Source organism: Salvelinus fontinalis, unplaced genomic scaffold, assembly GCF_029448725.1.
Source record: "Salvelinus fontinalis isolate EN_2023a unplaced genomic scaffold, ASM2944872v1 scaffold_0208, whole genome shotgun sequence".
In the NCBI taxonomy this organism is placed as follows: Eukaryota; Metazoa; Chordata; class Actinopteri; order Salmoniformes; family Salmonidae; genus Salvelinus; species Salvelinus fontinalis.
Window position 1 is genome coordinate 100,520 of NW_026600417.1, and position 27,595 is coordinate 128,114.

A 27,595-nucleotide genomic window follows, 5' to 3' on the forward strand; every position below is an offset into this window, starting at 1 on the left:
GCAGAACTGAAAAAGCATGTGCGAGCAAGGAGGCCTACAAACCTGACTCAGTTACACCAGCTCTGTCAGGAGGAATGGGCCAAAATTCACCCAACTTATTGTGGGAAGCTTGTGGAAGGCTACCCAAAACGTTTGACCCAAGTTAAACAATTTAAAGGCAATGCTACCAAATACTAATTGAGTGTATGTAAACTTTTGACCCACTGGGAATGTGATGAAAGAAATAAAAAATAAATAATTCTCTCTACTATTATTCTGAAATTTCACATTCTTAAAATAAAGTGGTGATCCTAACTGACCTAAGACAGGAGATTTTTACTAGGATTAAATGTCAGGAATTGTGAAAAACAGAGTTTACATGTATTTGGCTAAGGTGTATGTAAACTTCCAACTTCAACTGTACATCATGTCGCTGACTCTAGCTTTAAGGAGACTGTTTGTCCGTTTATCCCCTCAGCCTTTGCCGAGCTGCAGACAGACATCCATGAGTTGACCAGTGACCTGGATGGAGTGGGCATCCCCTTCCTGGACTACAGGGCCTACACCATGAGGGTCCTCTTCCCTGGCATAGAGGAGCACCCTGTTCTCAGGGACCTGGAGGTAAGAGCTGCCCTGTCAACTGCCTGACCAAATATCACAACGGCTGCCCTATCATCTGACTGACTGAATATCACTTCAGTTTAGGTCCTAAACATTGTTCATCATTAAATCCCTGACGTAGAAAAATACGCATATCTCAAAGTGGGTTCCACCAATGCATTCTCAATCAAACGTATAACTGTAAATTAAAGGCACAGTGGGGTTACGGGAAGAATTAAAGCTGTCGTTGTTTGTGCTCACGCTCGGTAAACAAATAACACTGTCTCTCATTAGAGCTTGACGCAGTAGTCCAGTCAAATCTCCTGTTAGTAATGGTAACAACATGTGACAAGACGGTTTCTCAGAGTCGAGGACAAATTAAAAGTAGAGCGGAGAGAAAAGCAAATCAACTCTGAACTGACAAGCTAGTTATTTATTCCCTAATAACAGTGATGGACAGTGATAATTGAACAACTTCTAGCTGCGAGGCCCCGATTTCACAGGCTCCGAGTCGACCATGCGGGTGCCTGATGAGAATTTCCCGTTATAAGAAAAATTAATGATGTTTTAATTGGTTTAAATGTCCCGTTATATGAGGGAGTTTAATGTGAAATGAAACCTAATGAAAATAGCAGTGGGCCCGTCTCTGGCTGGTGATAGCTGGTTAATTGTTATTGATGTGGGAGATGATACAGGAAATAGCCCTTATTGGGCTTGGAGCAAATAAAGTGTGGATGGGCAATCTCCAACTGTGCATATTCATAGTTTGTAGAGTGAATTTGATTGGGCTGAATCTCTCTCTCTCTCGCTCTCTCTTTATGAAAGGATTAGAGCTAACGTCAATTCGTCTCAATGACTCAAATGTACTAATATTAATGACGAATCTAGGCCTACCTGTTAAATCTCAAGAAGATATGCATTGTATTTCTCCTCAGAGAATATGGAAAATGAATGCCTACCTTTTCTCCTGATTGTGTGATAGCAATCAGTAGGTGGGATTTTGAATGGGATTGTTGTTTGATTATGGGGCTACAGGGGGACGTTGAATAGGGCTGTTTGATCATGGGGCTACAGTGGGATGTTGAATAGGGCTGTTTGATTATGGGGCTACAGGGGGATGTTGAATAGGGCTGTTTTATTATGGGGCTACAGTGGGATGTTGAATAGGGCTGTTTGATTATGGGGCTACAGGGGGACGTTGAATAGGGCTGTTTGATTATGGGGCTACAGTGGGATGTTGAATAGGGCTGTTTGATTATGGGGCTACAGTGGGATGTTGAATAGGGCTGTTTGATTATGGGGCTACAGTGGGATGTTGAATAGGGCTGTTTGATTATGGGGCTACAGGGGGATGTTGAATAGGGCTGTTTGATTATGGGGCTACAGTGGGATGTTGAATGGGATTGTTGTTTGATTATGGGGCTACAGTGGGATGTTGAATAGGGCTGTTTGATTATGGGGCTACAGTGGGATGTTGAATGGGATTGTTGTTTGATTATGGGGCTACAGTGGGATGTTGAATGGGATTGTTGTTTGATTATGGGGCTACAGTGGGATGTTGAATGGGATTGTTGTTTGATTATGGGGCTACAGTGGGATGTTGAATAGGGCTGTTTGATTATGGGGCTAGAGTGGGATGTTGAATAGGGCTGTTTGATTATGGGGCTACAGTGGGATGTTGAATAGGGCTGTTTGATTATGGGGCTACAGTGGGATGTTGAATGGGATTGTTGTTTGATTATGGGGCTACAGTGGGATGTTGAATAGGGCTGTTTGATTATGGGGCTACAGTGGGATGTTGAATAGGGCTGATTATGGGGCTACAGTGCGATGTTGAATAGGGCTGTTTGATTATGGGGCTACAGGGGGACGTTGAATAGGGCTGTTTGATTATGGGGCTACAGGGGGATGTTGAATAGGGCTGTTTGATTATGGGGCTACAGTGGGATGTTGAATAGGGCTGTTTGATTATGGGGCTACAGTGGGATGTTGAATAGGGCTGTTTGATTATGGGGCTACAGGGGGACATTGAATAGGGCTGTTTGATTATGGGGCTACAGTGGGATGTTGAATAGGGCTGTTTGATTATGGGGCTACAGGGGGATGTTGAATAGGGCTGTTTGATTATGGGGCTACAGTGGGATGTTGAATAGGGCTGTTTGATTATGGGGCTACAGGGGGATGTTGAATAGGGCTGTTTGATTTTGGGGCTACAGGGGGATGTTGAATAGGGCTGTTGTTTGATTATGGGGCTACAGCGGGATGTTAAATGGGACTGTCTCATGGGACATCTCAACAAACCTCCACTCTTAGAAAGAGGAGGAAGGGAAGCGCTACTGAGGTACACTATAGTATATTTTGGTAGATAGAAGGTGCTCTTTGGTAAAAGGTGTAAATAGGTCATCAAAAAGAAAGGAGGACCAAGGCACTCTTCATATAATAAATTAAAATGCCTTTATTAGTATGGCAAGTTCAATAGAAACAAAGTTGTTAAAAACCGACGCGTTTCGGCTGCATGGCCTTTGTCAGGGAGTAACCTCCACTCTGTTTCTATCTCTCCCTCTATCTCTATCTCTCTGCTCATTTCTATTCATTTTTTATTTAACTAGGCAAGTCAGTTAAGAACAAATTCTTATTTACAATGACGGCCTAGGAACAGTGGGTTAACTGCCTCGTTCAGGGGCAGAACGACAGATTTTTACCTTGTCAGCTCAGGGAATCAATCCTGCAACCTTTCGGTTACAAGTCCAACGCTGTAACCACTAGGCTACCTGCCGCCCCGTCAGAGGTCACAGTTGTCTCAAATACAGAGAATTTTTGGGGTCAAGAAGACTTAGTCATGCATGCATACATTTTACACATGGGTGGTCCGGGGAATGGAATCCACTACCCTGGCGTTACAGACACCATGCTCTACCAACTGAGCTGCAAAGGACCACATGGTCAGGCAAAACGCCTGGCCCAAGTCATGGGTGTAACATAACATCACTACATCCCTAGTCATGGGAGTAACATGGACCCAACACTAGAGGAATCAGACATCACTACATCCCTAGTCATTAGAGTAACATGGGCCCAACACTAGAGGAATCAGACATCACTACATCCCTAGTCATTAGAGTAACATGGACCCAACACTAGAGGAATCAGACATCACAACTTCCCTAGTCATTAGAGTAACATGGACCCAACACTAGAGGAATCAGACATCACTACATCCCTAGTCATTAGAGTAACATGGACCCAACACTAGAGGAATCAGACATCACTACATCCCTAGTCATTAGAGTAACATGGACCCAACACTAGAGGAATCAGACATCACTACATCCCTAGTCATTAGAGTAACATGAACCCAACACTAGAGGAATCAGACATCACTACATCCCTAGTCATTAGAGTAACATGGACCCAACACTAGAGGAATCAGACATCACAACATCCCTAGTCATTAGAGTAACATGGACCCAACACTAGAGGAATCAGACATCTCTACATCCCTAGTCATTAGAGTTACATGGACCCAACACTAGAGGAATCAGACATCACTACATGCCTAGTCATTAGAGTAACATGAACTCAACACTAGAGGAATCAGACATCACTACATCCCTAGTCATTAGAGTAACATGGACCCAACACTAGAGGAATCAGACATCACTACATCCCTAGTCATTAGAGTAACATGGACCCAACACTAGAGGAATCAGACATCACTACATCCCTAGTCATTAGAGTAACATGGGCCCAACACTAGAGGAATCAGACATCACTACATCCCTAGTCATTAGAGTAACATGGACCCAACACTAGAGGAATCAGACATCACAACTTCCCTAGTCATTAGAGTAACATGGACCCAACACTAGAGGAATCAGACATCACTACATCCCTAGTCATTAGAGTAACATGGACCCAACACTAGAGGAATCAGACATCACTACATCCCTATACATTAGAGTAACATGGACCCAACACTAGAGGAATCAGACATCACAACATCCCTAGTCATTAGAGTAACATGTACCCAACACTAGAGGAATCAGACATCACTACATCCCTAGTCATTAGAGTAACATGGACCCAACACTAGAGGAATCAGACATCACAACATCCCTAGTCATTAGAGTAACATGGACCCAACACTAGAGGAATCAGACATCTCTACATCCCTAGTCATTAGAGTTACATGGACCCAACACTAGAGGAATCAGACATCACTACATGCCTAGTCATTAGAGTAACATGAACTCAACACTAGAGGAATCAGACATCACTACATCCCTAGTCATTAGAGTAACATGGACCCAACACTAGAGGAATCAGACATCACTACATCCCTAGTCATTAGAGTAACATGGACCCAACACTAGAGGAATCAGACATCACTACATCCCTAGTCATTAGAGTAACATGGACCCAACACTAGAGGAATCAGACATCACTACATCCCTAGTCATTAGAGTAACATGGACCCAACACTAGAGGAATCAGACATCACTACATCCCTAGTCATTAGAGTAACATGGACCCAACACGAGAGGAATCAGACATCACTACATCCCTAGTCATTAGAGTAACATGGACCCAACACTAGAGGAATCAGACATCACTACATCCCTAGTCATTAGAGTAACATGGACCCAACACTAGAGGAATCAGACATCACTACATCCCTAGTCATTAGAGTAACATGGACCCAACACTAGAGGAATCAGACATCACTACATCCCTAGTCATCAGAGTAACATGGACCCAACACTAGAGGAATCAGACATCACTACATCCCTAGTCATTAGAGTAACATGGACCCAACACTAGAGGAATCAGACATCACAACATCCCTAGTCATTAGAGTAACATGGACCCAACACTAGAGGAATCAGACATCACTACATCCCTAGTCATTAGAGTAACATGGACCCAACACTAGAGGAATCAGACATCACTACATCCCTAGTCATCAGAGTAACATAGACCCAACACTAGAGGAATCAGACATCACTACATCCCTATACATTAGAGTAACATGGACCCAACACTAGAGGAATCAGACATCACAACATCCCTAGTCATTAGAGTAACATGGACCCAACACTAGAGGAATCAGATGACCATGTGTGCTAATTATTCCAGCTTGGAATGTCGTTATGGGAGGATATCTGGGAGAGCGAGCAGTGTTGCCTAGCACTTGTTTTTTTTAAGGTAGAGTCATTTTAACCAAGTCTTTTGAGAGCCCTGCTTATTTCTTTGACTCCACAATATGAACGTTGTTCCCCGGCAAAGCTGACGCAAGATGAAAGCAGCGTGTGTGGTGTATTCCCCTCCATGGGCGGAAATTGTCCCCGCGCCGTTTACGCTAGTCTAGTCAGTCGGTGTGCGAATTCCCGTTTTCATAAATTGCACCTACAGAGATGAAATGTTTTGATCTGTCAGGATCGATTGGAGTGAGCAACGGTCTCTCTATACGACGCGTCTGTCAGGGAGCACAAGTTTCCTCGCTGTCGCTTTCCATGAGGACACAGTAATCTGCAGTTCACACTGTGCAAGAGTTATTGTTAAACCCTAGTCTGTTTCTTAACGTCTGACATTACTTGCCTAGTTAAATAAAGGTTCAATAAATAAATTGTCATCTAAGCACATCCGTCTCTCCTCCCTTTCCTCTCTTCTCCTCCCTGTATCCCAGGTGCCGGGCTACAGACAGGAGCAGGTGGAGAAGGGCCTGAAGCTGTTCGGCCAGCTCATCAACAACAAGGTCTTCCTGCTCTCATTCATCCGCACGCTCGAGTCGCAGCGCGGCTTCTCCATGCGCGACCGCGGCAACGTGGCCTCGCTCATCATGACAATGCTGCAGAGTAAACTGGAGTACGCCACCGATGTCCTCAAGCACCTGCTCTCTGACCTCATCGACCGCAACCTGGAGAGCAAGAATCACCCCAAGCTGCTGCTCCGAAGGTGAGGGGAGAGGGTGAAGTGTGTGTGACTCTCGTGGGCCATCTCTGGCCTCATTAAGACAAAGGCCTTGGCTCTGTCCTCACCTCTCTGAGTCTGGGGAGAGGGGTGAGTGACTTCACTTCTCCAGAACACCTGCACAAACTCACACACACACTTATCTCTCTATCTCCATCACTCTCTTTCTCTATCTCTCTCTCTATCTCCATCACTCTCTTCTCTCGCTCTCTTTCTCTATCTCTCTTCATCACTCTCGATCTCTATCTCTCTCTCTTCATCACTCTCGCTCTCTTTCTCTATCTCTCTTCATCACTCTCTTCTCTCGCTCCCTCTCTCTATCTCTCTGCTCTCTCTATCTGCGACAGAGTGAATGATTGGGCCCTCCCGGAGCTCTTAAGCATTTAAGCTCTGAACAGCTGACTAATGCTAACATCAACGTTGCATTAGCGTTATCCTACACATTAACACTCATAGATTTCCACTCAATGGTAATGGACTGTGGATATGGGTTCGCTTTCCCTCTCCAAGCCTCTCTCAATTGATCATTAATACCAATGTTCGTACTTCTTATCCAACCCTAACTCTCTAGAATGGCTGGTTTATGCTATAACTAAGAACAGGGTAAAATCCTTATTTCCTATATACAGTAGTGCAGTACTTTTGACCAGGGCCCATAGGGTGCCATTTGGGATGTGTCCTTTGAAACTGGACTTTGTTGAATTAGTGTATTAGTCAAGCACCAAGCCGTTTCATGGCGGTGACATGTGGAATTAACTTCAATGACATTGAAATGATCACTTTGTCTCAGAAACATGAACTACTCTGACACGCACATCATTAGAATATAATTACGATTAATTAGCGGAGAATCCAATTTAAAAAAGCTGTAAAAATCCTCACTTGAAAAATAAATGGGATTGTTAAAAGCCCTAGCTGCTCCCCGCTCAATCAGCACTTCCCTGTGCGTCAGTCTGTATCGTATACACAGTACCACCACTTCAATTCAACACCATATCACCATATATGGTGCTGAAGGTGTTGCGACCATCTCGGTTACCCTTGAAAAAGACGTTTCCGTGTGGTCGTTGTAGCACACATTTGCTCAGGGTGCTCACTGCTGTCAGCCTCCCCAATGATTTGATAGGCATGTCGTAAATGAATTTAATCTTCCTAATTTCAATTGCAAACCTCCCGTCCTCCCTCGGGTGAAATCCTCCTCCCCAATGAAGACAGACACAGATTCCTCTGTTCGCTAGCTGTTCACTAACATGGGAGCATATTGAGCGTATCATCGTGTAAGGGTTGTGTCAGAAAATGAGCCCCATATTCACATCATGAAGGAGACGTTTAACAGAAAAATCTCGGATGCGGCATTTGATTAGTGCCGTATGGACAAGGGATGATTAATCGCACCAAGAGCTTCCGGCGCCATTACCAAGCAGTAAACTTCTTCAATCCCAAATTAAACAATACTACAATTTACTATGAAATACTAACGTACTTACTATAGAATTCTGTAGTAAAAAGTAGTATAGTGTAGAATATTATACTAAATGCTGTAGTGTCACTTGATCGTGTATAGTACTTACTATAGAATGTTGTAGTATACTGTAGAATACTATAATAAATATTAGTTTTATCTGAAAAGAAACACTGTAGTAAATACTTGAGTAATGTCTGCACCACCCTTTTCTTTTTCTTTTTTGAAAATACTACAGTATTTCATTTGCATATACCCTGCCCAATCCCCTGCCCTATATCCCAATTTGTGCCACCCATACGTGAGAAACTTACATGCCAAGTATAGACCATATATTGTGTTCCCTACAAGTTATAGAAAAGAGCAGAAGCTCTGAACTCTTTTTTCAGACCCCAGTCCTGTCTACCTAAAGGTTATGGAAAATGTGCTCTTTAAGTATTTGTCCAGTAGGTTTCCTCAAGGAGAAAGCCCCCACTCCTATGTCAAAGACAATAAAACAAAAACACTATAGTAAATAATACACGAATGTCTGCAAAACACAGTAAATACTACAGTATAATACAGTCTGTAAAAACAATACTGGAACACTACCAGTCTAGAGGGGCTATCTGCTGGAACACTACCAGTCTAGAGGGGCTATCTGCTGGAACACTACCAGTCTAGAGGGGCTAGCTGCTGGAACACTACCAGACTAGAGAGGCTAGCTGCTGGAACACTACCAGACTAGAGGGGCTAGCTGCTGGAACACTACCAGATTAGAGGGGCTAGCTGCTGGAACACTACCAGTCTAGAGGGGCTAGCTGCTGGAACACTACCAGACTAGAGAGGCTAGCTGCTGGAACACTACCAGACTAGAGAGGCTAGCTGCTGGAACACTACCAGACTAGAGGGGCTAGCTGCTGGAACACTACCAGTCTAGAGAGGCTAACTGCTGGAACACTACCAGTCTAGAGGGGCTAGCTGCTGGAACACTACCAGACTAGAGGGGCTAACTGCCTTAACACTACCAGACTATAGGGGCTATCTGCTGGAACACTACCAGTCTAGAGAGGCTAGCTGCTGGAACACTACCAGACTAGAGGGGCTAGCTGCTGGAACACTACCAGTCTAGAGGGGCTAGCTGCTGGAACACTACCAGACTAGAGGGGCTAGCTGCTGGAACACTACCAGACTAGAGAGGCTAGCTGCTGGAACACTACCAGACTAGAGGGGCTAGCTGCTGGAACACTATCAGTCTAGAGAGGCTAGCTGCTGGAACACTACCAGACTAGAGAGGCTAGCTGCTGGAACACTACGAGTCTAGAGGGGCTAGCTGCTGGAACACTACCAGACTAGGGGCTAGCTGCTGGAACACTACCAGACTAGAGGCTAGCTGCTGGAACACTACCAGTCTAGAGAGGCTAGCTGCTGGAACACTACCAGTCTAGCGGGGCTAGCTACTGGAACACTACCAGTCTAGCGGGGCTAGCTGCTGGAACACTACCAGACTAGAGGCTAGCTGCTGGAACACTACCAGACTAGAGAGGCTAGCTGCTGGAACACTATCAGACTAGAGGGGATAGCTGCTGGAACACTAGCAGTCTAGAGAGGCTAGCTGCTGGAACACTACCAGTCTAGAGAGGCTAGCTGCTGGAACACTACCAGACTAGAGGGGCTAGCTGCTGGAACACTACCAGACTAGAGGGGCTAGCTGCTGGAACACTACCAGTCTAGCGAGGCTAGCTGCTGGAACACTACCAGACTAGAGGGGCTAGCTGCTGGAACACTACCAGTCTAGAGAGGCTAGCTGCTGGAACACTACCAGTCTAGAGAGGCTAGCTGCTGGAACACTACCAGTCTAGAGAGGCTAGCTGCTGGAACACTACCAGTCTAGAGAGGCTAGCTGCTGGAACACTACCAGTCTAGAGGGGCTAGCTGCTGGAACACTACCAGACTAGGGGCTAGCTGCTGGAACACTACCAGACTAGAGGCTAGCTGCTGGAACACTACCAGTCTAGAGGGGCTAGCTGCTGGAACACTATCAGACTAGAGGGGCTAGCTGCTGGAACACGATCAGACTAAAGGAGCTAGCTGCTGGAACACTACCAGTCTAGAGAGGCTAGCTGCTGGAAAACTACCAGTCTAGAGGGGCTAGCTGCTGGAACACTACCAGACTAGAGGCTAGCTGCTGGAACACTACCAGTCTAGAGGGGCTAGCTGCTGGAACACTATCAGACTAGAGGGACTAGCTGCTGGAACACGATCAGACTAAAGGAGCTAGCTGCTGGAACACTACCAGACTAGAGGGGCTATCTACTGGAACACTACCAGACTAGAGGGGCTAGCTACTGGAACACTATCACACTAGAGGGGCTAGCTGCTGGAACACTATCAGACTAGAGGGGCTAACTGCCTTAACACTACCAGACTATAGGGGCTATCTGCTGGAACACTACCAGTCTAGAGAGGCTAGCTGCTGGAACACTACCAGACTAGAGGGGCTAGCTGCTGGAACACTACCAGTCTAGAGAGGCTAGCTGCTGGAACACTACCAGTCTAGAGAGGCTAGCTGCTGGAACACTACCAGACTAGAGGGGCTAGCTGCTGGAACACTACCAGTCTAGAGAGGCTAGCTGCTGGAACACTACCAGAATAGAGGGGCTATCTGCTGGAACACTAAAAGTCTAAAGGGGCTAGCTGCTGGAACACTACCAGACTAGAGGGGCTAGCTGCTGGAACACTACCAGTCTAGAGAGGCTAGCTGCTGGAACGCTACCAGTCTAGAGAGGCTAGCTGCTGGAACACTACCAGACTAGAGGGGCTAGCTGCTGGAACACTACCAGTCTAGTGGGGCTAGCTGCTGGAACACTATCAGACTAGAGGGGCTAGCTGCTGGAACACTACCAGTCTTGAGAGGCTAGCTGCTGGAACACTACCAGTCTAGAGAGGCTAGCTGCTGGAACACTACCAGTCTAGAGGGGCTAGCTGCTGGAACACTACCAGTCTAGAGAGGCTAGCTGCTGGAACACTACCAGTCTAGAGGGGCTAGCTGCTGGAACATTACCAGACTAGGGGCTAGCTGCTGGAACACTACCAGACTAGAGGGGCTAGCTGCCTTAACACTACCAGACTAGAGTGGCTAGCTGCTGGAACACTACCAGAATAGATGTGCTAACTGCTGCAACTACCAGACTAGAGGGACTAGCTGCTGGAACACTACCAGACTAGAGAGGCTAGCTGCTGGAACACTACCAGACTAGAGGGGATAGCTGCTGGAACACTACCAGTCTAGAGAGGCTAGCTGCTGGAACACTACCAGACTAGAGGGGCTATCTGCTGGAACACTATCAGACTAGAAAGTCTATCTGCTGGAACACTACCAGACTAAAGGGACTAGCTTCTGGAACACTACCAGACTAGAGGGGCTAGCTGCTGGAACACTATCAGACTAGAGGGGTTAACTGCTGGAACACTACCAGACTAGAGGGGCTAACTGCTGCAACACTATCAGACTAGAGCGGCTAGCTGCTGCAACACTACCAGACTAGAGGGACACACAGTCACAGACTTGCTGCTTGGCCCTGGATACCCGCCCAAAATAGAGGAGACACCCAGACTCACTGAGCTGTGATGGGATGGCTAAATCTGGGCTCGGAGTAACACCCCCTCCCCCGTGCCTCAATCTATCTCTCCCTTTCTCCTCCCTCTGTGTCCTCCCAATCTCCCTCTCTCTCATCGTCTCTCTCCATCTCTCGCTCTCTCTCTCGCTCTCTCTCGCTATATCCATCTATCTCCCGCTCTCTCTCTCTCTCTCTCTCTCTCTCTCTCTCTCTCTCTCTCTCTCTCTCTCTCTCTCTCTCTCTCTCTCTCTCTCTCTCTCTCCATCTCTCTCTCTCTCTCTCTCTCGCTCTATCCATCTATCTCCCGCCCTCTCTCTCTCCCCCGCGCCTCTGCGCAGGCCGTCTCTCTTTCTCTCTTTTCTCTGTCTTTCTCCCCTCTTTGCCTTTTTACTTGATTACTAAATCACTGCTCAAAGTGCATAAGCAGGGCATCTTTGGCACTGTGTCCAGACCAGCTTCCCATCACCGCTTCCAAGACAACCTCTCCACCCCTCTCCTCTCCACCCCTCTCTTCTCCACCCCTCTCCACTCCTCCACTCTCCTCTCCTCCACTCTCCACCCCTCTCCTCCACTCTCCACCCCTCTCCTCCACTCTCCACTCCTCCACTCTCCTCTCCTCCACTCTCATCCACTCTCCACTCCTCCACTCTCCACTCCTCCACTCTCCACTCTCCTCTCCCGCATTTCTCTACATCTCCATCTGCCCGTCTCAACCTCAGCTGAGGCACACCACCAGGCAAACTAACTAACGAGAGACTTCCACAACCATCTGTCGCAGTCCCTCTCCTTCCTCCACCCCCCGCGTACACCCTCTCATTCTCTCTTCATGCATACTGAAATAGCTGCTAAACCTTTTCCACGGCTCAGATTTCTTTCATCCATCTCTGATATAAGAATTTTTTTTTTAAATCGGGGCTTTTATTATTTCCTTTTACCAGCAACCTTCCATCTGCCCCTCCTGATGCACCCACACACCCACCCACACACCCACCCGCACACCCGCACACCCGCTCACCCGCACACCCGCACACACACGCACACACGCACACACGCACACCCGCACACCCGCACACCCACATACACACACACACACACACACACACACACACACACACACACATACACATACACACACACACACACACGCACACACAGGGGATAATAATCAGTAGGAGCTAAAGGTCCTCTGATTATACTGTGAGGATTATCTCAGTAGTTCTAGTAAGAAGACGTCAGCCTAAGCACTGAGACTGCTTCTATGTCCCAAATTGTACCCTATTCCCTATGTAGTGCACCACTTTTGATCAGGGATGTGATCAAAAGTAGTGCACTATATAGGACATAGGGTGCCATTGGAGATGCAGCCTGTGCTCTGCGTCAGACAGCCAATCTTCTCCCCAGGAGCCCGAGTGGGAAATTGAAATCATTTTTGACTTCATGCTGTGGTGCTTTAACACGTGGGATTGGAGGAAGGGGGCGTGGCTAGCAGCAGAGCTCCAACGCAGCTGCGTGTTTGGTTAACAGAGAAAATCCTGTCCTTTAACATCTTATTGATTTTAAGAGCTTATCTATCACAATCAATAACGCCCTAGGACGATATGATATACAGAACCCTCATTAATGATCTCTGGTGTCAAAACTTTGTTTGTAAGCCACATCTGTTGTTTCAGCACCCATGGTTTAGTGTATCATGCATTTATGATCAGTGTGATGCCAGATGCCTGTAAAGAAATGTCTGTGGAATGAGTGGGAGAGCTGTGAAGATACATTGAGCGTTACGCCTCCATTTTATAGAGCGTCGCTCTGCACGACATACTAATGCGTCCCACCGCATCTGCAATCCAGGAATTCTCTGGTTCCCATCTCATGTGCAGAGGCAAAACGACTGCTCTGTAACCAGGAGGAACTAAGTACCAACAAGTTGACTTGGTTGACTGTGTGCCAAGCGGGCACACTTCTTCATGCCAACATGCAATATCACAAAGCATTACAGCCATGTTAACTTATCAGTAACGTTACTGATACGTTCTAGAGATGTGGCAGTCAAGAGGTTGAGGAAGTTGTTGGACCGGTGTGGACATGTTAGGTGCCAGCTGTGGTGTAACGGCCCGGTGCAGCAGCCCTTCATCCCATCTTCCCTATAGGCAGGGCTTGGATAGAGGACGGCCATGAGGACTTCCTGTGGGGCTGTGCCAAAACAGATCATTACTGGAGGGCCTGGCTCGCACTGCCAAACACACACACACACACACACACACACACACACACACACACACACACACACACACACACACACACATACACACAGTTACACACACCTTTCTGAACACATTCTTTTAGAACCCACACACATAAAATAACAAAAAGAGGAGGAAACGAGGGAGCTGAAAGAGGAGATAAAGACTCAGACAAGTCATTCTGTTATTCTTCCATTTTACTGAGACCCCTCCCTCCATCTCCAAGTCATTCTGTTATTCTTCCATTTTACTGAGACCCCTCCCTCCATCTCCAAGTCATTCTGTTATTCTTATCTTTTACTGAGACCCCTCCCTCCATCTCCAAGTCATTCTGTTATTCTTCCATTTTACTGAGACCCCTCCCTCCATCTCCAAGTCATTCTGTTATTCTTCCAATTTACTGAGACCCCTCCCTCCATCTCCAAGTCATTCTGTTATTCTTCCAATTTACTGAGACCCCTCCCTCCATCTCCAAGTCATTCTGTTATTCATGTCTTTTACTGAGACCCCTCCCTCCATCTCCAAGTCATTCTGTTATTCTTCCATTTTACTGAGACCCCTCCCTCCATCTCCAAGTCATTCTGTTATTCTTCCATTTTACTGAGACCCCTCCCTCCATCTCCAAGTCATTCTGTTATTCTTATCTTTTACTGAGACCCCTCCCTCCATCTCCAAGTCATTCTGTTATTCTTCCATTTTACTGAGACCCCTCCCTCCATCTCCAAGTCATTCTGTTATTCTTCCATTTTACTGAGACCCCTCCCTCCATCTCCAAGTCATTCTGTTATTCTTCCATTTTACTGAGACCCCTCCCTCCATCTCCAAGTCATTCTGTTATTCTTCCAATTTACTGAGACCCCTCCCTCCATCTCCAAGTCATTCTGTTATTCTTCCATTTTACTGAGACCCCTCCCTCCATCTCCAAGTCATTCTGTTATTCTTCCATTTTACTGAGACCCCTCGCTCCATCTCCAAGTCATTCTGTTATTCTTGTCTTTTACTGAGACCCCTCCCTCCATCTCCAAGTCATTCTGTTATTCATGTCTTTTACTGAGACCCCTCCCCTCTTCTCCACCTCTCCCTTTTACACTCTCTTTTCATCTCTTTGATTGATGTGCTGAATTTGTCTACATGGAGACCATTTGGAAGTGTGAATGATTACAAATAAGGCGACAGGGTCTGAGGGGAAAGGAGGGAGAGAGAATGAGGGAGTGGAGGGGAGGAATAGAGTGAGGGACACATGAAAGGAAAGATGAAACGTGACCTCCCTGACCCCTAGAGCCGAGGACTCTCTCGTCCGCCGCGCCGACATAAAAGTGCGGGCGCAAGCAGAGCAGGAAGTTAATCCCATCCAGGTGTTGTGCCAATTCTGGTTGGCAGGGGGTGCCAGGCCTGGCCTATTGGCACAGCGGGCACAAGCCTCCATCTCTAAATGTGATGGTCCTCCTAACAGGTGCCAGGAGGGCTCTGAGTGGAGGGGCCAGGAGGAGGCTGCAGGTGGCAACCGAATGACAGAAGGGGCAAGGGGGCGTGCACACGCACACAATGGCCTAATCCTGAAATATTGATGCCTGTGGCCATGCCTCATTGAGGTGGTGGTGGGGTGAGGGGGGGTGAGGGGGGGGGGGGGGGGGGGGGGGGTTCTTGGCAGATTACCCACTACACAGGAGCCAGAGACGTGTCAAAGGATATCCGATCCCCGCCTCTCGCCTTTCAGACCCCGCTGTTTGTTATTGTGCGCATGAATATTATCCATTCACACGGTATGGCCGCCTGTGGTAGCCCAGTGAACGGTGCCCCGATTAGTCACGCCAGCGGAGCGCCCACTGGCACGAGAGACCGAACATAACAGAGAGAGAAAGAGAGCAGGGCGATGGATGTGTGCATTCACTTTCTATTGTAATGTGATGTGCTGTGTCGTCCCAGACAGTGGGTGTGAATGGGCTAAGGAGGGAGAGGTTAATAATGAGGCCAGTATTATTACAGGCCCTTCTAATGACATCAATCCCAATGGGATCAAATAAAGGTTTTAATTGCTTTCTCTTCTATTAAGACCCCAGCGTAGCTTAGGTGCCCTTGGCGTGCCTGAATATAAAAGGCATAGGCCGGAAGTTTGGGAGGCCTTTAGAAGTGAGAGCCAATAATGTTTTTGCAATAATGTTTGTGTAACAAAAGCCTCTATTCATTACAACAGGCCTGGTTTTGCGTGGAATATTTGATGATCATATTTGAATATTTGTGATGGTTGTGAGGGATGGTATGTTGATAGAATGTTTCTGTTGATTTCAGGACGGAGTCTGTGGCAGAGAAAATGCTGACCAACTGGTTTACCTTCCTGCTATACAAGTTCCTAAAGGTCAATGTCTGCACTTTACTCTGATACATTCTGCTTTGTTCACCCATTCAGCTCCTCTAGTTTTATGCCTGTGAGAGTGGGTAATATGTGTGTCTGTGCGTTTTTGTGTGTGTGTGTCCGTGTGCGTTTGTCCATGTGTGTGTGCGTGTGTCTGTGTCTTTGTTTGTGTGTGTGTGGACGTGTCCCCACAAGAATAGTCTCCACAAGAATAGTAAAAAAACAAAAATGTAACCAACTGGGGACATTTTGTTTGTCCCCGCAGGGTCAAATGCTGTTTCTAGGAGTTTAGGGTTAAAGTTAGAATTAGTGTTGACATTACAATTAGGTTTAGGGTTGTGAAATGGCATTACAATTGGGGTTAGGGTTAGGAAATGGTATTACAATTAGGTTTAGGGTTAGGAAATGGCATTACAATTACGTTTAGGGTTAGGAAATGGCATTACAATTAGGTTTAGGGTTAGGAAATGGGGTTCGTTTTAGGGTTAGGAGCTATGGTTAAATTTAGGGTTAAGGTTATATTTTTGACACCAACCTCTCTCGCTGTCTGTCTCTCTCTCTCTCTGTTTGTCTGTCTCTCTCTCTGTTTGTCTGTCTCTCTCTCTGTCTGTCTCTCTCTCTCTCTCTCTCTCTCTCTGTTTGTCTGTCTCTCTGTTTGTCTGTCTCTCTCTCTGTTTGTCTGTCTCTTACCATCCCTCTCTACACAGGAGTGTGCGGGTGAGCCCCTCTTCTCCCTCTTCTGTGCCATCAAGCAGCAGATGGAGAAGGGGCCTATAGACTCCATCACTGGTGAGGCGCGCTACTCGCTCAGCGAGGATAAGCTCATCAGACAGCAAATCGACTACAAGATGCTGGTAAGGGTCAACTTCCCCCACGGGGACAAGGGGCTGTGGTAGGAACGGCATTTTGTGGGGAGGGGAAGGAAGGAGTTTTGGACACGGTAACACCCAGCCACCTGCCTCCTTTCACACCTGACTGGAAGAGGGCTCACTGACCTCACTTTCTTTTAGTACCCGGAGCTGACAGAGGGAAGAGGCGAGGAAGATGAGGGAAGAGGCGAGGAAGAGGGGGCAGGGAAAAGGAGGGAGTGTGTTAGAGATCAGGGAAGAGGGGGGAGGAGGCGAGGAAGAGGGGGAGGAGGCCAGGAAGACCGGTTGTTTCCCTGGTCTCTCTTTCTGTTCTACTCTCTGATCACCTTCATTCCTCTCCTCCACCACTGTGACCTGAGCTGACTGAGGGAAGACAAGACACCCAGCCAGGCAGTTTGTTACCAGCGCCCCTCAATGTCTCTGTAAGACAAATCAAACCATTCCCAGGAAGCACACAGTGTGGCTCAGATAGCTTGGAGAGCAATAGAGTTATTTCAGTTGGCCGTGAGAAACAGTATCTCTGTCTCAATCAATCTAGAAGGATTGATGATGGAATGGCCCTTTTACAACATGTAATTATCTGCCCAACGATAGAGGTATAGAATTGTACTGGGAACAGTATGGAAACCATAAGGTATTTTATTTCCTCTTTCTTATGTAAATGGCCTCCTTCTTCCCCTTGGACCATGTAATTACATCTGGCGAGAGCCTCAATGGCGTAGATGATGATGCTGATGATGATGGCTGATGTATTCACTGTGAATGATAATAACCGTGTGATAATAATTAGCTTGTTAACCGCTCATCGACTCAAGGTAGCCATGCCGTGTCAGACTGCCCCCCCCGGGAGGCCAGTTTCTCTGAATACCCATTTATATTACAGGAAAGACTTTCACCAGACTTGACAGATACAGAATGGCCTCTTTCAAACCTGATATCCAACGACCACGCCATAGTTTTATTACCATCATCCCACAGAATGTGTCTCCATCTCCAATATAATTATCAACCGAGACACAGCATACCTGAATCCCTCATCAACTCCTGATATGCTTCTCTATTCTATAGAAAAAAGACCTGTCCCTGTTCTCTACAGGTGGTGACTGTATTCCTATTGTAATAGCAGGTGTATAACTCCAAGTCTTGTCCCTTTTCTCTACAGGTGGTGACTGTATTCCTATTGTAATAGCAGGCGTATAACTCCAAGTCTTGTCCCTGTTCTCTACAGGTGGTGACTGTATTCCTATTGTAATAGCAGGTGTATAACTTCAAGTCTTGTCCCTGTTCTCTACAGGTGGTGACTGTATTCCTATTGTAACAGCAGGTGTATAACTCCAAGTCGTGTCCCTTTTCTCTACAGGTGGTGACTGTATTCCTATTGTAATAGCATCTGTATAACTCCAAGTCTTGTCCCTGTTCTCTACAGGTGGTGACTGTATTCCTATTGTAATTGCAGGCGTATAACTCCAAGTCTTGTCCCTGTTCTCTACAGGTGGTGACTGTATTCCTATTGTAATAGCAGCTGTATAACTCCAAGTCTTGTCCCTGTTCTCTACAGGTGGTGACTTTATTCCTATTGTAATAGCAGGCGTATAACTCCAAGTCTTGTCCCTGTTCTCTACAGGTGGTGACTGTATTCCTATTGTAATAGCAGGCGTATAACTCCAAGTCTTGTCCCTGTTCTCTACAGGTGGTGACTGTATTCCTATTGTAATAGCAGGCGTATAACTCCAAGTCTTGTCCCTGTTCTCTACAGGTGGTGACTGTATTCCTATTGTAATAGCAGGCGTATAACTCCAAGTCTTGTCCCTGTTCTCTACAGGTGGTGACTGTATTCCTATTGTAATAGCAGGTGTATAACTCCAAGTCTTGTCCCTGTTCTCTACAGGTGGTGACTTTATTCCTATTGTAATAGCAGGCGTATAACTCCAAGTCTTGTCCCTGTTCTCTACAGGTGGTGAACTGCATCCACCCGGATAATGAGAAGAGCCCTGAGATCCAGGTGAAGGTGTTGAACTGTGACTCCATCAGCCAGGTGAAGGAAAAGATCCTGGACGCCATATACAAGAACGTTCCCCACTCCCACCGACAGAAGGCCTCTGACATGGACCTTGGTAAGACCCCGTTCATTAGGGCACTCTGTAGCAAAATGTTATGCAATGGAAAACAAAAACATGTCTTATTAGAAATCCGTTCGGGACCGTGTTGTGCCGGTTGAATACAAGTCTGATCAGTCAATGAGCCCCTTTTTCTACAGCAACCATATACGTGTACAAATGGAGAACATTTCTCCTGGAGTTGAAAAGGTTAACGCCTGGAATTATTATTGCAAATATATATTGTATTTTCTGCTTTTAATTGACGAACATTGAGTTATTTTTCCATGACGTGGACAAATCGGTGTTGATTAGTCTTCAGTTATTGAACATGTGGAGGCCATTTTTTAGAGTTCTCATGTTCCTCTACACCAGGGATGTTAAACTCATTCCACAGAGGGATTAGTGTCTGCTGGTTTTTGATTTCTCCTTTCAATTAAGTCCTAGACAACCAGGTGAGGGGAGTTCCTTACTAATTAGTGACCTTAATTCATCAATCCGGTACAAGGGAGGAGCGAGAAACTCGCAGCCACTCGGCCCTCCGTGGAATGAGTTTGAGAGACTTACCACCAGCCTCCCTCCCATAGATCTCAGGAGAGTTGAGTCCAGCAGACCTCTCTCTGGCTCCTATGACTGGTGCTGTGTGATTGTTCTCTTCCCTCCCCGACTCCCCATCGATCCAGCCCTGTTGACCACACTCTGACTCACATGATTGATCAAGTAATCAATGGAGAGGCTCTCAGATCCGCAAACCTCCTCAATCTTATATTTTTTTTCTGTGAAACTCTCGAAGAGATCGGCCTTCTTTTCTTTCACTCCAGCTTTCTCTTCTTCTCTCTTTCTTTCTTACTTCCTGTTCTCAGTAGACTGGGTTGTCTTTTTCTTCACCAAGGTTATTTCCTAATGGTGTTATAAGATGACTAATTGTCTCTGTTTGTAGTAGTGAGGAGTGGTGAGCTGATCTGCCCCCCCTATACATCCCTGTAACGATGTGCGCTGAGAGTCAGGAAGAAAGTTCAGTTAGTGAGTGTTTTAATAAATAAACGTAACATAGTACAAAACAAGAAACACGAACAATGCACAGACAGGAAACTGAAACAGAAACACCTGGGGAAGGAACCAAAGGGAGTGACATATGTAGGGGAGGTAATCGGGGAAGGGATGGAGTCCAGGTGAGACATAAGTCTCTCAGTCCCACAATACAACATCCTGGCACTACATTTTCTGGCTGCACGGCCTATCACGCCTAAGTGTGTGTATGTTTTATTTCCTGATTGTATTCCATCAATTTCGGCAGGTCTTTCTAGGTAGACGGTGAGTGGCGAGCCTTTTTATGGATTCACATATCAGGATGGTGTGTGTGTGTGGCCCTGTGTTTTCTTAGTAATAGTATATTTATAATGGCATACGGAGCTGTGATGGGGGAATGTCTCTCTGATAAGTGAAGAGATTGGTTTAGGTTTTTGGCGAGCGCTCCATTGCGAAATTGTTTCATGGCGCCCACCGGGCAGTGTGTTGTCTTATTGTTTATTATTATAGAGAATTGGACATTTAGTCTGAGGGGGAACTTCTCACTGCGTGTTGTCACTGTGTCTGGGGGGGGGGGGGCATTGGGACTAAAGAAGTAGTTTAGGAGGAAAGCGGTGTAATTTATGTATCATATAAAAGACAATAGGTAGAAGGATATTACACTGAATGGAACGGTCCACTCAGGGGGAGAGGAAGCATCTCTGCATGATTCCACTAACAGATCAACGGGCCTCCTGAGTCCGGACAAACTCTTCCCCCAACCCTCCCCCAACCTCCTCCCCCATATTGACAATCCTCAGTTTCCATCTTGCAGGCTCTCCTGAAAACACATTTGACAAGAGTTTTTTTGTCCCAGGTATTGTTTTTAATTCCCCATGCCGGGTCCCCCTGAGGGAGGCACGATAGGAGGGGACAGGGTGTGAGAACCAATCCTAGCAAGACCTGCTTTGTGTGTGTGTGTGTGTGTGTGTGTGTGTGTGGGGGGGGGGGGGGGGGGGGGGTATCACAACAGTATCACTGCAGTATCACAACACTACCTCAATAACCTTCACTGCTTCCCCCTCTGCAGTATCACAACACTACCTCAATAACCTTCACTGCTTCCCCCTCTGCAGTATCACAACACTACCTCAATAACCTTCACTGCTTCCCCCTCTGCAGTATAACAACACTACCTCAATAACCTTCACTGCTTCTCCCTCTGCAGTATGACAACACTACCTCAATAACCTTCACTGCTTCCCCCTCTGCAGTATAACAACACTACCTCAATAACCTTCACTGCTTCCCCCTCTGCAGTATCACAACACTACCTCAATAACCTTCACTGCTTCCCCCTCTGCAGTATCACAACACTACCTCAATAACCTTCACTGCTTCCCCCTCTGCAGTATGACAACACTACCTCAATAACTGTCACTGCTTCCCCCTCTGCAGTATCACAACACTACCTCAATAACCTTCACTGCTTCCCCCTCTGCAGTATAACAACACTACCTCAATAACCTTCACTGCTTCCCCCTCTGCAGTATCACAACACTACCTCAATAACCTTCACTGCTTCCCCCTCTGCAGTATCACAACACTACCTCAATAACCTTCACTGCTTCCCCCTCTGCAGTATGACAACACTACCTCAATAACCTTCACTGCTTACCCCTCTGCAGTATCACAACACTACCTCAATAACCTTCACTGCTTCCCCCTCTGCAGTATAACAACACTACCTCAATAACCTTCACTGCTTCCCCCTCTGCAGTATAACAACACTACCTCAATAACCTTCACTGCTTCCCCCTCTGCAGTATAACAACACTACCTCAATAACCTTCACTGCTTCCCCCTCTGCAGTATAACAACACTACCTCAATAACCTTCAATGCTTCTCCCTCTGCAGAATAACAACACTACCTCAATAACCTTCACTGCTTCCCCCTCTGCAGTATAACAACACTACCTCAATAACCTTCACTGCTTCTCCCTCTGCAGAATAACAACACTACCTCAATAACCTTCACTGCTTCCCCCTCTGCAGTATAACAACACTACCTCAATAACCTTCACTGCTTCCCCCTCTGCAGTATCACAACACTACCTCAATAACCTTCACTGCTTCCCCCTCTGCAGTATAACAACACTACCTCAATAACCTTCACTGCTTCCCCCTCTGCAGTATGACAACACTACCTCAATAACCTTCACTGCTTCCCCCTCTGCAGTATCACAACACTACCTCAATAACCTTCACTGCTTCCCCCTCTGCAGTATGACAACACTACCTCAATAACCGTCACTGCTTCCCCCTCTGCAGTATAACAACACTACCTCAATAACCTTCACTGCTTCCCCCTCTGCAGTATCACAACACTACCTCAATAACCTTCACTGCTTCCCCCTCTGCAGTATCACAACACTACCTCAATAACCTTCACTGCTTCCCCCTCTGCAGTATGACAACACTACCTCAATAACCTTCACTGCTTCCCCCTCTGCAGTATCACAACACTACCTCAATAACCTTCACTGCTTCCCCCTCTGCAGTATAACAACACTACCTCAATAACCTTCACTGCTTCCCCCTCTGCAGTATCACAACACTACCTCAATAACCTTCACTGCTTCCCCCTCTGCAGTATAACAACACTACCTCAATAACCTTCACTGCTTCCCCCTCTGCAGTATGACAACACTACCTCAATAACCTTCACTGCTTCCCCCTCTGCAGTATCACAACACTACCTCAATAATCTTCACTGCTTCCCCCTCTGCAGTATGACAACACTACCTCAATAACCGTCACTGCTTCCCCCTCTGCAGTATCACAACACTACCTCAATAACCTTCACTGCTTCCCCCTCTGCAGTATAACAACACTACCTCAATAACCTTCACTGCTTCTCCCTCTGCAGTATAACAACACTACCTCAATAACCTTCACTGCTTCCCCCTCTGCAGTATAACAACACTACCTCAATAACCTTCACTGCTTCCCCCTCTGCAGTATGACAACACTACCTCAATAACCTTCACTGCTTCTCCCTCTGCAGTATCACAACACTACCTCAATAACCTTCACTGCTTCCCCCTCTGCAGTATAACAACACTACCTCAATAACCTTCACTGCTTCCCCCTCTGCAGTATCACAACACTACCTCAATAATCTTCACTGCTTCCCCCTCTGCAGTATAACAACACTACCTCAATAACCTTCACTGCTTCCCCCTCTGCAGTATCACAACACTACCTCAATAACCTTCACTGCTTCCCCCTCTGCAGTATAACAACACTACCTCAATAACCTTCACTGCTTCCCCCTCTGCAGTATGACAACACTACCTCAATAACCTTCACTGCTTCCCCCTCTGCAGTATAACAACACTACCTCAATAACCTTCACTGCTTCCTCCTCTGCAGTATAACAACACTACCTCAATAACCTTCACTGCTTCTCCCTCTGCAGTATAACAACACTACCTCAATAACCTTCACTGCTTCCCCCTCTGCAGTATAACAACACTACCTCAATAACCTTCACTGCTTCCCCCTCTGCAGTATAACAACACTACCTCAATAACCTTCACTGCTTCCCCCTCTGCAGTATAACAACACTACCTCAATAACCTTCACTCCTTCCCCCTCTGCAGTATAACAACACTACCTCAATAACCTTCACTGCTTCCCCCTCTGCAGTATCACAACACTACCTCAATAACCTTCACTGCTTCCCCCTCTGCAGTATCACAACACTACCTCAATAACCTTCACTGCTTCCCCCTCTGCAGTATGACAACACTACCTCCATAACCTTCACTGCTTCCCCCTCTGCAGTATCACAACACTACCTCAATAACCTTCACTGCTTCCCCCTCTGCAGTATAACAACACTACCTCAATAACCTTCACTGCTTCCCCCTCTGCAGTATGACAACACTACCTCAATAACCTTCACTGCTTCCCCCTCTGCAGTATAACAACACTACCGCAATAACCTTCACTGCTTCCCCCTCTGCAGTATGACAACACTACCTCAATAACATTCACTGCTTCCCCCTCTGCAGTATGACAACACTACCTCAATAACCTTCACTGCTTCCCCCTCTGCAGTATAACAACGCTACCTCAATAACCTTCACTGCCTCCCCCTCTGCAGTATCACAACACTACCTTAATAACCTTCACTGCTTCCCCTCTGCAGTATGACAACACTACCTCAATAACCTTCACTGCTTCCCCCTCTGCAGTATAACAACACTACCTCAATAACCTTCACTGCTTCCCCCTCTGCAGTATGACAACACTACCTCAATAACCTTCACCTTCACTGTAGGAGCTCCGATGTTCTAGAATCCCTCCACTCCCCAAAGCCCTCATCTACAACACTGGGCTCCACACAGAGAGACCTGGGAGGATTGGGTTAAAGGGGCAATCTCATTTTACTCTGTTTTTCTCCAACTTCATCCTTTCTTTCCTCTCCTTTTTCCCAATTCCCTCCCTCCTCTTCCTTTGCTTTGTTTACTCTGGCCCAACTGGAGACTCAGGTCATTTGCATGTTGATGGAAAGATGTACAGTACAGAGAGAAAACAATAGGAGGCTTTGTGTTTCCTGGAGATTTCTGATGCCGAAGTTATTCTCCTCACCCCTCCTAGGACGTGTTTCATCATCCGCCCTGTGATTGCTGCTTTGTTGGTCTATTTGTGATTGGAATAGGAGATGACAGTGGCCGACGCCAGGCGGGAACAGTGACACATTCTTATATAAACTCAAATGCGGCAAACAAAAGAATATCACCTCCTTGTTTGTTTTCCACAATATCTTTTATTTTCATTATAATGTGAGGGAATACAGTGGTGGGGTTTTTCTACAGTGGTGAGGGTGGTGAGCTATTTGGTATGTCTTTGGGGTGGCTTATCTGTTGGAGGTAGTGTGGTGTTGTATCTCGAGTGTGTGCGGTGGTATGGTTTCTCTTGAAGGGTGCAGTGGTTGGATTACTCTTTAGGATGCTTTGGTGGGGTATCTCCTGAGGGTGCAATGGTGTGGTATCTCTAGCTGAGACTGAACGTCCAGCTGAATGGGGTAGCAGTGGTGTGGTTTCTCCTGCCCTAGCTAGTTCCCAGTAATGACAATAAGAGACAGTTCAGCAGGGGGCTTAGCGCTGGTCGATGGTGGAGAGCACTCAGCATGGGGGCCAGGGGCCGCCACAGATGAAAGAGGAAGTAGGGACCTTGGCTAGCAGCGGTAATCACATCCATCGATCGAGAGGGCCCAGCGAAGGCCCCCGATCCGCTCTCTATCAAAGAGCAGAGTGGGTGATTAATTTTCCTCCCTTTTCCCTCAATCTCTTCTTGTCCTCCTTCTCGTTCTCTTTTGCTACTAACACTCGTTGTCACACTCGTTCTACTTCTCGGTGTCGCTGCTTTGTAGCCTGGGAATCTCATGCTGGCTTCAAAGGAAGGATTCCAGGAACTCCAGATCTGTTTCACTGTAGCCACTCACTTTCTCTTCTCACAGTCCAGACGTACATGGCTCTTGCAGAACCAGTGTGTATGTGACGCAGGTTGACATTCACTGTCATGAATCTTGCCCTGGAGGCAGAAATACGCGATTTTTCACTACACGGGCCATCTAGAAAGTCAAAACTGGCTATATTGTAACAACAGATTTGATGACTTTGTGGCTGTGCCAGTCAGTGACCACTCTACAGAGCTGCCTCCAGGGAAAGATTCATGACAATAAATGCCAACCTGCGTGTGTGACATCAAAGGAGTGTACAAAAAGAGAGCGTGACATGGATTCACTATGTGATAGTGATCACTGCATCTTGTGGAAAAGGTCATTCTGTGCAGGCTGGATATAAATCTCTTTCTCCCATAGTGCCCTAACCTATCTTTACCTTTGCCCCCTCACAGAGTGGCGCCAGGGCAGAGGTCAGCGTACGATCCTGATGGATGAAGACCTCTCTACCAAGATTGAGAGCGACTGGAAGAGACTCAACATGCTTGCTCACTACCAGGTACACGCATAACTATCTAGAACAGTTAACCCACTGTTCCTAGGCCGTCATTGAAAATAAGAATTTGTTCTTAACTGACTTGCCTAGTTAAATAAAGGTGTGTGTATGTGTATATACGGTATATATATATTTTTTTCCCCCTTTTTTTTTTACACACACATCTACACTCTGGCTTACGACCAGTTACATGCATCACTATCTAGAACACAAATATCTATATTACCAGGTACATGCATCACTATCTAGAACACAAATATCTATACTACCAGGTACATGCATCACTATCTAGAACACAAATGTCTATACTACCAGGTACATGCATCACTATCTAGAACACAAATAGCTATACTACCAGGTACATGCATCACTATCTAGAACATACATATCTATACTACAAGGGACATGCATCACTATCTAGAACATACATATCTATACTACCAGGTACATGCATCACTATCTAGAACACAAATGTCTATACTACCAGGTACATGCATCACTATCTAGAACACAAAAATCTATACTACCAGGGACATGCATCACTATCTAGAACACAAATATCTATACTACCAGGTACATGCATCACTATCTAGAACATACATATCTATACTACAAGGGACATGCATATCTACAGGTGGAGTCATACCCATGTTCACTCAGGACGGAGAGGGTACACCCTAGAAGTATAATTCATTGTATTTCTATAGGGTACACTAATCCGTAGTGGAGAAGATTGAAGATAACTCCCAATACGCTGTACAGAAGGGACTGGGGATTTGCTAGTGTACCAACAAAGCTTGTTTGAGACGAGCAAAATGGATGAATGGAATGAACTGTAGTTTGTTTTCCCCTCCAGTGTGTATTTGCAATATCAAAACTAAACTATTCCCTCATAGTGTATAATACAGTGTGGTGCACATGTTTCCATGTAAATATTATGCTGCATAGTGTTCAGTTAGAGGTAAACCCATGGTTCAGATTAGGCTCTAACCATTAGACTATCCACTTCCAGGTAAATACATGTTTGTGATGATTGACTTCCAGGTACTACCATAATGTAGACGGTACACTAGATACATTCATATTGCACACTCACTCACAGGTAAACTCACTCCACCTGAGTGTCATTCCATTTCCAGGTAAACTTTTGCAGCTAATCAGCCAGTCAAAATGCTGGCTCAACCTCATAAATGTTTCATCAAATAGATTACCCTGTAAAGGTCTCTTTGCAAAACACACACACACACACACACACACACACACACACACACACACACACACACACACACACACACACACACACACACACACACACACACACACACACACACACACACACACACCACTCACGGCTCTTTTCTCATATAGACCTCCTGATCTCATCAGACAGAG

General features: G+C 46.3%; 1 protein-coding gene and 1 non-coding gene across 2 annotated transcripts in view; both read left to right on the forward strand.

Annotated features, from left to right (window-relative positions):
- LOC129844714 (plexin-A4-like) overlaps window positions 1-27,595 on the forward strand; it is a gene marked incomplete at its 5' end in the record, with an annotated part of 114,496 nt that overhangs the window by 76,537 nt on the left and 10,364 nt on the right. Inside the window, 6 exons of the mRNA XM_055912766.1 lie at window positions 458-600; window positions 6,266-6,534; window positions 16,137-16,203; window positions 16,908-17,054; window positions 19,024-19,183; window positions 26,103-26,206. Of these exons, the coding sequence (XP_055768741.1) occupies window positions 458-600; window positions 6,266-6,534; window positions 16,137-16,203; window positions 16,908-17,054; window positions 19,024-19,183; window positions 26,103-26,206 (890 nt within the window). The remainder of the gene's footprint in view (window positions 1-457; window positions 601-6,265; window positions 6,535-16,136; window positions 16,204-16,907; window positions 17,055-19,023; window positions 19,184-26,102; window positions 26,207-27,595) is intronic.
- LOC129844716 (U7 small nuclear RNA) lies at window positions 8,432-8,484 on the forward strand. Its single transcript, XR_008757958.1, has one exon. It is a non-coding gene; the product is annotated as a U7 small nuclear RNA (small nuclear RNA).